Source organism: Crocodylus porosus, unplaced genomic scaffold, assembly GCF_001723895.1.
Source record: "Crocodylus porosus isolate Cpor-Errol unplaced genomic scaffold, CroPor_comp1, whole genome shotgun sequence".
NCBI classification, from domain to species: Eukaryota; Metazoa; Chordata; order Crocodylia; family Crocodylidae; genus Crocodylus; species Crocodylus porosus.
The window spans coordinates 56540010-56553715 of record NW_017728886.1 but is presented as its reverse complement, the minus strand read 5'-3'; the positions used below and the strand labels follow the sequence as shown (position 1 = coordinate 56553715).

General features: G+C 41.5%; 1 protein-coding gene across 1 annotated transcript in view; it reads right to left on the bottom strand.

The window, feature by feature from the left end:
- Nucleotides 1-13706, bottom strand: part of DNAH11 (dynein axonemal heavy chain 11) — a 270897-nt gene that overhangs the window by 66636 nt on the left and 190555 nt on the right. Inside the window, exons 59-62 of the mRNA XM_019534456.1 lie at nt 11999-12142; nt 11336-11518; nt 9486-9587; nt 1809-1943 (exon numbers count right to left, since the gene is read on the bottom strand). Of these exons, the coding sequence (XP_019390001.1) occupies nt 1809-1943; nt 9486-9587; nt 11336-11518; nt 11999-12142 (564 nt within the window). The remainder of the gene's footprint in view (nt 1-1808; nt 1944-9485; nt 9588-11335; nt 11519-11998; nt 12143-13706) is intronic.

The window sequence follows — 13706 nt, the reverse complement described above, 5'->3', positions numbered from 1 at the left end:
CAGCAGCAAGGAGCTTCCTTGCCTGGCCCTGCTTGGCCTGCCATGCTGGGTCCCATCCACTGGGTTGTGGAGGCCCTGGCAGAGGGCAGCAGGGTGGGGAGCCTGAGCCTGCAGTGGGCAGCCTGCCCCTGCCCTGCACACAGATGGGTCTCCCTACTCCCCAGGAGTGTGTGTAGCCATTCCCCCCTCACCCCGCCAGAGTCTGCAGCAGGCAGCCTGTCCCCATCCCTTGGCGGGCTCCGCTCCAGCCATGCTGCCTGTGGGGGAAGGGGAGCTGGGCTCCGCACTTTGCTATGCTGCAGCATCTGCTGCCTCCCACAGGTAGCAGCCAGGGCTTGGGCATTGCTGCAGGGGTCAGGACCTGAGTTCTGTGAGCTAAGCGGGTAGAGGGAGCTCTGATTTTCCATGATAAAAATCCCAAAATCAAATACCAACCTTTATAGGTCTTTAAAATTTGTTTTATTATTGTTATTGAGGTACTGGTAGGCTTCCACATTGCTATAAAATTGAACACAATGTTTTATTTGCAATTGATACCTATATATATCTATAGAATATATAGCTATATATATAGAAACACCATGATATATGTATCTATAGATATATAGATATAGATAGATAGATAGGATGGTGTTTCAATTTCATTGCAGATCCTGGGGTTTATATCAGAGAACTTGTGGTTTTATCAGAGAATTTGCAATTTTTTTTTTTAAATCAGGATCCCTGGTAATAACTCATAACAACACACATGGCACACTTTGGTTTGGAACAAGCCAAATACTAAATGTTATTCTTTAAGTTTCTGAATAACACTGAAGTTAAAATGAACAACGAGAAATTAACTAGTTGCAGATGACAAAAAACTGGTCTATTTCAATTGTTTTAGGTAGCTTTAATAAGTTAAAACTCTTTTCCTGTAGTCCAACCTAACATAATTAATTTGACTGCAGGCTTCTATGGATTGATTTGTAGAAATGAAGTCATTAGTCAAAAGACAGTTGAGTTCTTTGAGATTAAGTAAAGCAAAACTTTATGGGAATCCAAATAAAATTTAATGTATTTTTAAAAATCTATTTAAAATGATCTGGAATATTTTAGGAATATAAGATGCATCAAATTATCTACTATATGGGATGTAACACATTTCACATATTGTGTCAAGATGTGTGTCAAAATTTTATCTCTGTGAACTGAGGGGAACTTAATTATATACCACCACTTACTTGAGTGGCTTTCTAGAAATTGACTAGCAAATTGACAGGGCATCTGTTTACACCTGTTTACACCTGCCTGCAAAAAAATCTCAGTGACCACCTGTGTTTTTAAAATGAATGGTTTGCAAAGAAAACAAAACAAAACAATCTAATTGGCATATTCCACTTATTTAAAATTTAGGTGCAATGAGAGTGGATATAACGCGACTCATTTCTGACCTAGAAGATTATTCAGTCTCTCTGCTTATTAGCCAGAGACTGCCCAGGCTGTCACAATGTGTTCACAATTGTGTAAATGTGGTGACTTTGTCATTCCCCAGTGGCCATACAAATACAAGCAAGGTAATGGCATGTAATTTTAATTAAATGCATGGCATCACCGATCACATTCTCAGATTTTGGCTGTATTACATGTAAACTTCTTGCATGTTTTAGGGGGTTTTCTTTTACTATACTGATTCTAAGTTTCTCTCTCACATAGGTATTTTATGCATTCTACTAAAGATTTAAAAAAAATAACTCGTATACTTAACAAATATTTGGAATACTGTAATTACTAATGGTAGAAACGGCATTAAGAAGTAGCCTACTTGCCTCGAGTCCCTTGACAAGTCTGCTAGCTAGCTCAATAGTTCTGCTGGTTCGGTTCACATCTTCTTGACATCGAACTTTCTCAGCTATTGCTTTTTCAAATGAAGCCGTGTGTCTGCATAGATTTCTATCCAGGTCCTGCACAAATAGTCAGGTTTAGATTTTGTTACCTCAGGTATCTTTCTGTACTTCAGTAATAATATTTGGTATATGTATATCTTCTGTCCTGAAGGATTTAAGCTCTTTGGGACAGGGATTGAGACTTCTTACTGGTCTATGCAGTTCCTGGCACATTTACATATTTTGTAATAATAATAGTTCCCAGAGTACCTTAGAAGACATACAATGACAGCAATGAAAGGAGAAAGCCCAAAGTTATTTTGTTTTAAAAGGATAGTGCTTCTGTTTCAATATGATTAAGTACTGAAGTTTATTAGAGTAGTTCTTGGGGGCCCCAACTTGATTGAGGCCATTAACACATATGTCTATAGTCTCTACAAACAGATGCTAAGTGGTCAGTCCCACTTCAAAGAATTTAAAATTTAAATTGATGGCATAAAGAGCCTAAGAAATATCACCCCCATTTTACAAATGGGATATGAAAGCAAAGAAGGCTACAGTATTTATCACTGGTTAAAAAACACCAAACATAGAAGGAAGATGACAGTAGGGTCAGATGCTTGAGTGACAAACACACCATGTCAGGCAAGGTTCTTTGGGTAGATGTGATATCTTTTATTAGACCAACTGAGTAGTTGGAAAAAAGTTCCTAGCAAGCTTTTGGGTTCAGTCACCCTTCTTCAGGCATGGGGAGTCTCTGCTGGTCTGAGATTCCAAGGAACGAAAGAAGCTATGAGTGTGACAGGATGTCAGCGAAAATATACACAGGTAGAAATTAGAAAAAAAAAAGTAAAGCAGGGAAGGGAGGGGGCAGCAAGCAGGGGGGAAAAAGGCCAAAGGGAAACATTACAATGGTAATAATACCAGTGTCACAGGGTAACACAGGTGCCCTGTTCCTGAAGGGATGAGGGCAGCTGCCAATCACAGGGGGTAGCTCAGGTGATGGTTGCTGGGCGCACCATGCTGGTCAGGTGACCAGAAGGGGGCAGGGCTAGGCCTTTATAAACAGCCCAGGCTGAAGCCCAGCTAGCAGTTCTCTTCTGGCAGCTGCAGGAGCAGGAGCTTGAGCTCTGCAGGGGAGTTGAGCTGAGGTGAGCAGATTGCTAGAGTGAGCAGCTGCATCATGGCGTGGGTGGAGAGAACTCTGACCAGGAGGCTTTACTGGAAAGCCAGGTGGGACCTGGACCTTATGTTATAGCCAGAAGGTTTATTGTTGTGTTGCAGCTGGTTGGTTCATGGCTTTTGTGTTCACTGTTTGATATTGCTAACACTGGAGGACTGGGTGAGTCTGTAGGGGTTCCCAGTGCCCTGTGTGGGCAAACGAGTGGTAACTGGGATGGCACAGCTGTTCAGTGCCTAGGTGGCACAGGGGGTAGCCCTGCATGGGTGATAGTGAGAGACCTGAGCAGGGCAGAGGACCCTGCCTGAGGGTCCTAGCACCAGAGTGAAGCCTGTAGGGACTTGTGTTGGGCTCCAGGTGTGGGAGCCACATGAGTGAAAGCCTAGGGTGGGTGCTGTAAAGGTGACTAGCCCAGTGAGGGCAAATCTGTGGCCATATAGAGCCTGGGGAAGGTGCCGAGAAGCCATGGGAGCGGGCACGTGTTGAAGAGAGGCCCCAGGCGGGGCACGGGTAGCAAGAAGCAACCCCAAGAGGGGCATGTATGATTGACAGTCACCCCAGGAGGGGTGCAGCCTAGAAGGTGTTCTGGAGGGTTTCCGCAGTAATAGGAACCTATAGGGGCCAGGTAAGGCTCTGGCTGCCTGAGCCTAACTGGACACACATTATTGACAGGACCCAAAAGGGCCAGAGAGGCCAGGTAAGGCTTAGGTCGCCTGAGCCTAATTGGACACTTCTTTTATTATTGACAAGAACCCAGAGGGACCAGGAAAGGCTTAGGCTGCCGACCCCAGTGGGTAAAAGCACCACTAGTAAGCCCGATAGGTCTAATGAGTAGAGGGGCGTCGGTTGCGTGACAAGCCCAGGGGGCGCCAGGCGAGGGGCAGAGAAGAGAAGGACCTGACAACGTCCGGATAAGCAGCGAGGCTTGGGGCATGCTAAAGGGGAGGTAGGAGGCACGCACACCCCTTAGGGCTGGGGTGTACCGAGTCACCCCATACGGAACAGGGGATAGTTCAGCATATACCGTGTATTAGGAGATAAAAGGCAGCCTCCTTAATTGAACCATATAACAGCAAAGACATGGTGGGCGAGGATAGAGGGTGCTGGATTGCCTAATTGACATGGTAGGGGGGTGCTAGAGGGATCACGACCGCTCCTAAGCCCCACACCGTGACAACCGGGCAAAAAAAGAGACCGTCAATGAAAAAGGAAATAGTTGGAAAACAGGAAGACAAAGGGTGGAAAAGTAGGGGAGGGGAAGGAAGAAAAGGTGGGGGGGAAAAAAAAGTAAGAGGTCAAGTCAGGCAGGTACCTGGTGAATCAGATGTCAGGCAGGTTGTATTGCATTGTAAGTCCAATGTCTTCTTTAGCTTATCTCACTCCTAGGAGTCTCAGAGCGGCAGAGACTCCCTATGCCTGAAGAAGGGTGACTAAACCCAAAAGCTTGCTAAGACCTTTTTCCCCCCCAACTACTCAGTTGGTCTAATAAAAGATATCACATCTACTCAAAGAACCTTGCATGCCTATGTCCTTAGACCAACACGGCTATAACCAAAAACCCAGAACATATACCATGTCATGCTTAACAAACTGAAATGCTAACCAGCTGAAAAAATGTCATTTTTGTAAACAAAACTCTTGATGCAGGAAGAGATATAATAAAACCCAACTTTTTAAGATGACTGTTCAACAAATCTGCTAAAGCCATTTTGCTCTCCCACAGCAGTTTCAGAAACTGTTGAGTTATCTTCTGGTTCAGAACAGAAATGACTCTCCTGGAGATAATGGAAGAATTGCTCACAAAAAACAAGGTTCTATGATTTCTCTGGCAGAAAAGTCTTAGGCTAAAGACCAAGATCAGCTGTTTGCACATGCAAATCCACGGGGACTGCAAACAAGCAATCAGAGAATTCCTGGTAAAAGGCTTGAGTCTTGGATCAAAGGGACACTAAACCATTAACGTCCTCAGGATTAGCTAGAAAAATAGTTGAGTGGGTGGCATCAGCTGGAGAGGAGTCTCTGATGGACAGAGAGTGCTACATGGGCTGTCACTTTCTAGGGATGTTTGGGTAGAAAAAGAATGCATCCAAAATTTATATAGAAGAAATAAAATTGAGGACAGGTCCAAGAAGACATGCATTTTGTTTGTCCATAGCACATTCCAGCCCTCCTTTTGAAACTGGCTCAACTAACATTGCATTTACTTACCTTCTGGGGACAGTAGTATCTTACACGGGGTAATTCATTGTGCTGCAACACATATGTAGATGTTGACTGCAGATGTAAACTGTGCCTGGTCAATCCAGCACACCAGTGGCCTGCTCCACCTCAGCTCAAATTGCTGCTGTCCCATACACACATGTAAACACTGTGCCTGGGAACAGTTCACTCTGGCTCAAACTGCTCTGGAGTTTATTGTTTTGCATGAACTGCAAGTGTATATGCACCCTGTGAGATGCAAGTTCTACTGTGAGGTAAAGGGGATCAGGGCATTATGCACATCAGGTGTTCCATAGGAACTGCCCGAGTGCATACTCATATCCTGGGGTTAAGCAGACCTAATACATGGCTACTTAGCCCTAACACCTGAAAGACAAGTAATCTTTAACAGTTTTGCTGCTTCTTAGTGCTGTGTTAGAGCATGGATATAGGCAGTTACTGCTGAGTAGTTGCTATGTGATAAAGCGCTGTCCTATTTAACCTCTCAATAAATTATTTGTAAGTTCATAACTCTAATAACACTGAACTTACCTAAAGCCTTTCATCCAAAAGCACACTTATTCTTCAACAGTATTGAACAAATTATACATTAATATTTGTAGTGCCATGGAACAATATTATGCAATCTGATGGCAGCATAGCTCAGCATTGCTGGATTATATCCTCTTGTATTTTTACAGTGTTTCTACAAAGTGGTCTATACATGCATTATGTCACTTTAGTGATACATTATAAAAACAACAAGGTCTCTCCCTGCCTCTCCCCAGTATGAACTTGGTGGAATCCTAAGAACCCTGTGTGTGTATGTACATCTGTGACAAGATTTTTAGTATGCAATATTATCATTGCACTCATAGTATGGTACATATTCAACAGCAGTGAAGTAATAGCAAAGTCTCTAAAGAGAGGTTGTTAAATGCTGCTACATCAAATATTTATGAATTAGTTTTATTTAGAAAAACCCATCAATTTGTCTGCTGTATTTTCTCACAGGCACTTAACATGGGCATGCTCCTTCACACATTTACAACAAAGTAAGCAGCATGAGTATTGTAGTGAAGACAATGAGGATATTCACTGAAAGGAAAAACTTGCAGAAAGGAGCACTCTGGCAATGATAGTGCAATGATGACAATGTGTACATGTATGCACTAAAGATTTAATATGTGAGAAAAGTTCAGTGTACTTAGTTTTACAGAGAAACCACTTCCTTTAGTAAGCTTAATTGATTTTAAAATGCAATAAATATTAACAATATGTAGCATATGTAACATTTGGTATAGCTCTGACATTTAAAAACATTAATACAATAATATTAATTATGAAATTGTATGCACATGACAGACTTAATTTGTCATTTTAAAATATAATTTATATGGCATTAGGAGTGAAAGGCAGTTAACTCATCATGTCACTCCTTCCTTTCTTCTTGTATTAAAGTATTTAGCAGACCATGATTGGTGCTTCTGCTTTGGCCTTGAACTTGTGACCTCTGGACTAACAACTGTGCACCTTTGCACCCACACCACCACAGCCCCCCACTAGATCCATCCTCTTTGTACAAGAAAATTTGTCTGAAGATCTATTGTGTATTTGACATGATGGTTGAGAAACATATTAATATTAAATATGAAGGTAAAAAAAGCCATATACAAGAGACAGATAGCTGTAAGAACTGTAACTCAGTGCATGGTATAGGACACCTTTAAAGGGAACTTAGCAGAACCAGCGCAAAATGAACACTTGAGAGAAATCCGCAAAAAGGGGAAGGTGCCTGCATTTAGTAGGGCAGAAATGAAGTCACACTGGATCTGAATGAACTGTAAGAAGCATCAGAGAAATCCTCTGAGCTAATATCAAGTGTAGACCAATGAGGCAAGCATTCTTTTCTGAAAAGTGAATAAAAGCTGACCATGTGAGGTCCCACATTTGTGACCTCTCAGTTACTTCTGGATCATTACATTTCCTCAGTAGCACTTCACCCCTATTTGACAGTCCTGCAAATTAACACTAGAATGACAATGTTAAGATGGGCTCTTTTTCTTTTTGATTTTTTTTTTCAGTACTAAGGATTCTGCAGGCTAAATTTTACCCAGACAGATGTGGAGTTCCACAGGTACATCTCAGTGCTTCTATTGGAGTAGCAGTGCCCCAACAGAAGGCCTGTATTCCATCCTAAGACATATCTTTGCATCCAGCTTGCTTTCTCATAGCTGTGCTGATCCTTCAGGGCTGAGGGTAAAAAAAACATGTCTGGTGGGAGGTAGGGGGTGGGATCTGACTTTGGCTGAGAAAACAAGCATATGGGATTCTGAATAATTACAACAGTAGACATGAAAATAAATAGGTGCTTGTGGCAGGGCACTTGGGGTGCCTGCCACTTTAAGATGCCAGGCAGCCTGCAAAGCTGCTGGCAGATGTGAGCCAGGGCTAGCTGGGGGGAGGGGGGAGGTCAGCTGACCTGGGGAGCCGGCAGGTATAAGACTAGGGCCTCAGAGAAGTTGGCAGTAACATCTGGAGCCTGCTGAGAGAACACCACCTCAGCAGGAAGACTGCAACTCTGGAGCACCACCACAGAGAAGACAGCTGAAGCAGTCTGGAGGCTGGGGAGGAACTAAGTGGGGAGGAGGTTCCTTGAGACCCAGGGAGGGGTCCAGAGCCTGCTGAGAGTGTGGGACCAACAAGGGTCCAGGAACCCTAGAAGGGAACTTAAGTGAAAGAAAACATCAATGAGAATGCCATCTGTGAGGCATGGAGCATGGTGTAGGGAAGGAACGGAGCTATGCAATTTGCCCATAAGGCAGAGACCATATGCACCTGGTGGCTACTTGGGAGAACAGTTTAGCAGGCCTGGGGGAAGCCTCCCTCAATACAAATTATCAACATCAAGGTACAGTGGGTGACTAGAAAGGGTGACAACCCACAAAGTGAGGGCAGCAGGGACTCCAGAGGCTGGCCGGCCACCCCTGGAGAGGCACCCTGCCACAGTGTTATTTCCCTGAGGTAACTTTTCAAAGTATAACTATGCCTCAGAATGAGGAAAGCTGGGCAATATATTGATAGAATGAAAGACTAAGCCTAAATAAAATAGCAAATATTTTAAATTAAGAGACAAATTATCCAATGTCATAATGCAGTGACATCAGAAGAGTTACATTAACAAGGAATTTGACTTAAAGTACCTAGGAACACCTCAAAAAAACAAACAAAAAATCCCCATATTTTGTGTTACATGCAGTCTGTGCATCCTTTGTATGTTGTTTGTCATCTTAGGTTATGAAGTCTTTATGGTGGGTCTCAGTTTAAAAGAGTAAGAAGGACAAAGTTATTTGGGTAGTAACTTGAATTAGAAACTTAAGCTCAAGCTTTTGCGGAAATTGAAGTTGAACATGAACATTTAGTGCTAGCACTAAATAAGCAAATGACTCCACTAATACTTTAACTCTAACTAATTAACCCATTTTAGCCAATTGTGATGAGGATGCTTCCTGTTTTGAGCATTTTCATTGATGTTCAAAGATTGCCTAACATACTGTGAGTAGTGCACTAGTCCAAAAAATAAATAAGTGATAGTAAACAATGCTTTTCAATTAATATTTTATGTATACACTCTTTGGTAGAACCATTAACTCAAAAGACAGGCAGGGCTGAAAAAAGATGAGTTTATGGTTTCCATCTCCAAGTTTCTTGGGTGTTTTTCTTTTCTTCAAAGATTTAGAGAATAGCTAATATAATTTTTATGGTGTAATTGTTACCAAGCATAAACACAGATAGGCTTGAACTTACCAACTCCTTTCTGGAAGTTATTCCTACAGTCCAACAGGTCAATACCTATACAAACTACAGACTCTGAAGATATATAGCTGGCACAAATTGCAGTCAGTTATTTATACTGATTGTCATATTTGTTTATTAAGTCTATTCCTTATCCTGTGCCTGAATGGCTCTGAAGAAATTCTATCACTTCTCATTAACTGCCTAACACACTATAGCTGAAAATGCAGAAGGCCTTTCAATAGGCTTATAGCAAAAGCAGTATAATGCTTACTACCATCTCTTTGGTGTTAAAATAAAGCCTGCATGCCATTGCAGAGCTGGGAAGAAATAAAATCATCTTTCTGGCCAGATTCTGTGCTTTGCCATAGAGATGGTTGCAGCCCACTAAAACAGCTCAAGGTATGAGAAGAGGACTATCATCACATCATTCTTGTAATACTTACAATAAGCTTTTTCCGGATTGCTTCCAGCTTTTCAGTGGCTGCTGCTAGATCAGCATTTGCCTGAGCTAATGCATGACGTTTTGGCTCCACTTCACAAAAAACCTTCAGAAATACAAACAAGGCAGTTTTATTGAGACACAAGTTAGGCTCTAAACTCACTACTGAAATTGGTCATGTAAGAGCTTCTAAACTGTGCGATGAACCAGCAGGTCGTATTTATTTTACCTCACAACTTCTCATACAGTTATGAAACATCAAAACCTTATATTAAATGTATAACTATAGCCATATACATACACTGTATTTATTCAAATCTAAGATGACCCTGAATTTAAGATGACCTCCCAATTATTAGATTATAGTTATGGAAAATAATTTGTTTTAATTCTCCATGTCTAGAATCTAGTTATTGGAGGGTCCTCTTAAATTTATCCCTCATTAATTATTACTCGGTTGAATTATATGTATAGATGAAGTTTTTCCTCTTTTTCTGAAGGTATCAGCTATGCCAAAACCAGGGAAACTAATATATTTGCAAAGGTGGCTGTTATGGATTTCACATTGGACAGCTGGCCCAGAACTGGAATTTTAGTGGAAACAACTTGCAGAGAACAATGGTGGTATTACTCTGGAGATATAATCATCGTGGAACATTAAAAAAAGAAACTAGAATCCATGTGGCCCACTGTTCTTGTAGATTAATTCAGTGCTCTAATACCAGAAGAGCCTCAGTACAGGGAGTACTTCTGGAAAGACTATGAACCAGGGGAAACTGTAGAAATAATCAGTGATTGGAATGCTACAGGAATGCATGAAGATGAAATTGATGTAACAGCAACACTAAAACCTCTGGGTTTCTTGGGTTGCTAACTTTGAGGCTTTATGCATGTTACATATACTCATGTACATTTAGGTTGTAGTAGTATCATTTATCAGCATCAGTATGTTATCAGTATCTTATCTATTATCATCATATATAGCTTATTACCACTGCATAAATCAAAACTGTTTCTAGCCCACTGGGTTGCCTTCTGTCTGTACATTATGCTTTTCCAGGATGATAGACATCCTCCTCTATAAGACAAAAAGGAGGGGAATGTGGGCTTCACTGGAGCACTAATCAACATATATATAAATATAGATACTACTCACATAAAGGCTTTGCTAGAGCATTAATGGAGTAGGCTTGACCAGCAAACCTGACCAATGTATGAACCCCTTACACAAACAGAAGTTGCAATGTGCAAGCATGGTCAGGATGATGGCACAAGATGCTCAATCTTATCATGAGATACGTGGAAAGGATGGTTGTTCTAGGCACAAGATGGTCCAGTACCTGTGTGATAAGACTAGGGTAGGAGTACCCAGAACAGGATGCCCACAAAGCAAAGATACAGCTGGAATGTAATATGTAATTTGATCACTGTATAAAAGGCAGGTTGGAAGCATAGGAACTTTACAGTAGCCTAGGAGAGCCTGCATGTTGTTGTGCCAACTACCTTGCCATAGGCACAAATGCATTAACACCTGGTCTGATGTACTTATTAGGCTAAAATGTGTTAGGGCTTTGGTTGTAGACAATAAACCTGGCTGAATCTTTGTCACCAAACTGAACCTGTGGTCATTCTTTATGACAAGATTAGTGTTGGAATCTGCTGGCTTCAACTTTTGCTAGTACTACAGCTCCTGAGACTTCAACACCAACAATATTTCCACCTTCAATCTTTGCCTGCCTTTAGCATTATATTTCCACTAAAGAAAGGAGCTCATGTCTTCAAGAATCATAAGCTGCTCTGATAAGAATCTGGCTGTTGTTCTGGTAAGCAACAAAATATATTGGTAAACGGTACCTCATAGAATTTTACTATGTTGATAACCCAGGCACAGAGACCAGCTGCTGCAAAGGACTTAGTGTGAACCAAGTTTGGGTTGAATTCAGGATCTTTCAGGTAAAGTTCCTTGACCACTTTCAAACAATTTTCAGGTATATGTTCTTTATCATACTTAATTAAAGCTTGTAAGAAGTCATCGACCTGCAAAAATAGGAGACCTATTTTAGCAAATCCCTTGCAGGGAACATTCAAGGATCACAAGTTATCTCTTGTTTTATCGACTTAACTGCATGAAATCAAAAACTGCATTGCATATGTTTTACTGCTTTGGGTGTAAAATTGAATGGAAAATCTGCCAAAGGGACAAAGAAAAACCTAAAGCATAATTTATTTTTACATAACAATTCAAAACATCTTTGTGTCTCTTTTCAGGATTCATTTGGGGAATGTCTGATATGAGACAAAATGATACAAGTCTTCCTCTCCTTGACTGTTTCTATATTTTTTGAAATTGTTAATAGCCCACAACTGATGCACATATTGACTTGAGTTTACCAAGGAAGTCACATGGAGAAATGATTTATCTGTTTTTGTTGATATTATATTTGAAATAAACTTCCTTTGGCTCTCATATCTAATTAACTACTTTATTTCCTGTCTCTTCTTCCTACAGGTCAGTACCTTTCCCATGAAGACTTTTGCAGCTTTCCAACTTCGGTCTTTGGGCACTTTGCCTTTAGAAGCCAGTAACACCATCACTGCAGCAGTAACATTGGTTACTGCAATCGGTGGATTGGGGAAGGCTTTCAGTTCTGTGAGGTTAACCTAAAAAATAAACACAAAAAAATCTCCAGAAAGTTGCCATGCATACAGTTAAACACCTATGTAGCAAGAGATGTCTACAAAGAAACAATGCATCTGCTGATGCAAGAGAGGTGCTATAGAACATTTGGATAAAGAGATTAAGAACCTACAATTGGGAGCAGTGCAAGGATTTTGCCATCATAGGAAACAACTTTGCTGCTCTCTCTTGTAATGTACCTGGAACTTGGTGAGAGTATGCCACACAGAGGCCCAGAGCAGCAGTTTGGCAGTGCCAGAGCTGCACTGTTCCCTTTGTCAGAGACTCCTGAGGTAGTCTCTACTGAGGATGTTCTCAGTGGTGGCAGATGACAGAATGGTCTCAAGTTGCAGCAAGGGAAGTTTAGTTTAGGTATTAGGAAAAAAATTCTCACTAGGAGGGTACTAAAACACTGGAACAGGTTACCCAGGAAGGTGGTAGAATCTCCATCCTTGGCTAGATAAAGCTTTAGCTGGGATGATGTAGTTGGGGATGGTCCTGCTCTGAGCAGGAGGACTAGATCTCCTGAGGTCCCCTTCCAACCCTAAATTTCTGTGATTCTATGTGTGAGGTGTCTGCACACCATTTTTGCCTCCCCCTTCAATTTGTTGCCCTAGGAGGCTGTCCCTGCTGCCTGGCCAGTTACACTGGCCTTGCCTACCACTGTGCTCTCTGAAGACTATTGGTTACTTATGATCCCACTGCTTCTTATTTTATTTAGTAAATAGAGCAGCAACTATATGAAATGTACAACCATGTCTTCATTTAAAACTGTCATCAGAACTAAACACTTTGAGTTCCTATTTGAATCTCTGCATTTATCTTGTGAATTGTACACAGATGTTTGCACATTTAACAATGCTAATTTTGCATGGCATCCCTTAGCACCCTGCTTGAGAATCACTGATTTACATTGTTTCATAGATGGTAGGGTTGGAAGGGACCTAAGCAGATCATCAAGTCCGACCCCCTGCCATGGCAGGAAAGACTACTGGGGTCAAACAACCCCAGCGAGATGTTCATCAAGCCTCCTCTTAAAGACACCCAGGGTAGGAGCCAGCACCACTTCCCTTGGAAGTTGGTTCTGGATCCTAGCCGCCCTGACAGTGAAGTAGCGCCTCCTGATATCTAGCCTGTGGAATTGATTCTACAGTTTTCTACTGCAGATAGTGAAAAAGCTACTTTTCTCTTGAAGTTCATATTGGATTCAAATTAATTAACTAAATTATCATAGAAATTAAGGGCTGGAAGGGACCTCGAAAGATCATGTCCAACACCCCTGCTCTGGGCAGGAATACTGCTGACATCAAATGATCCCAGCACGGTGTTGGCCCAGTCTCCTCTTGAAGACTTCCAAGGTTGGGGACTGTACCACCTCCTTGGGAAGCCTATTCCAGATTCTTGTCACTGTTACTGTAAAGTTCTTCCTTACATCCAACCTGAAGTCATCCTTTAACAGTTTATGGCCATTGTTCCTTGTTTTTGTTTGTTTGTTTTTGTTTTTTTTATAAGAGCATCATGGGAGACCATATCAAAGGACTTTTTAAA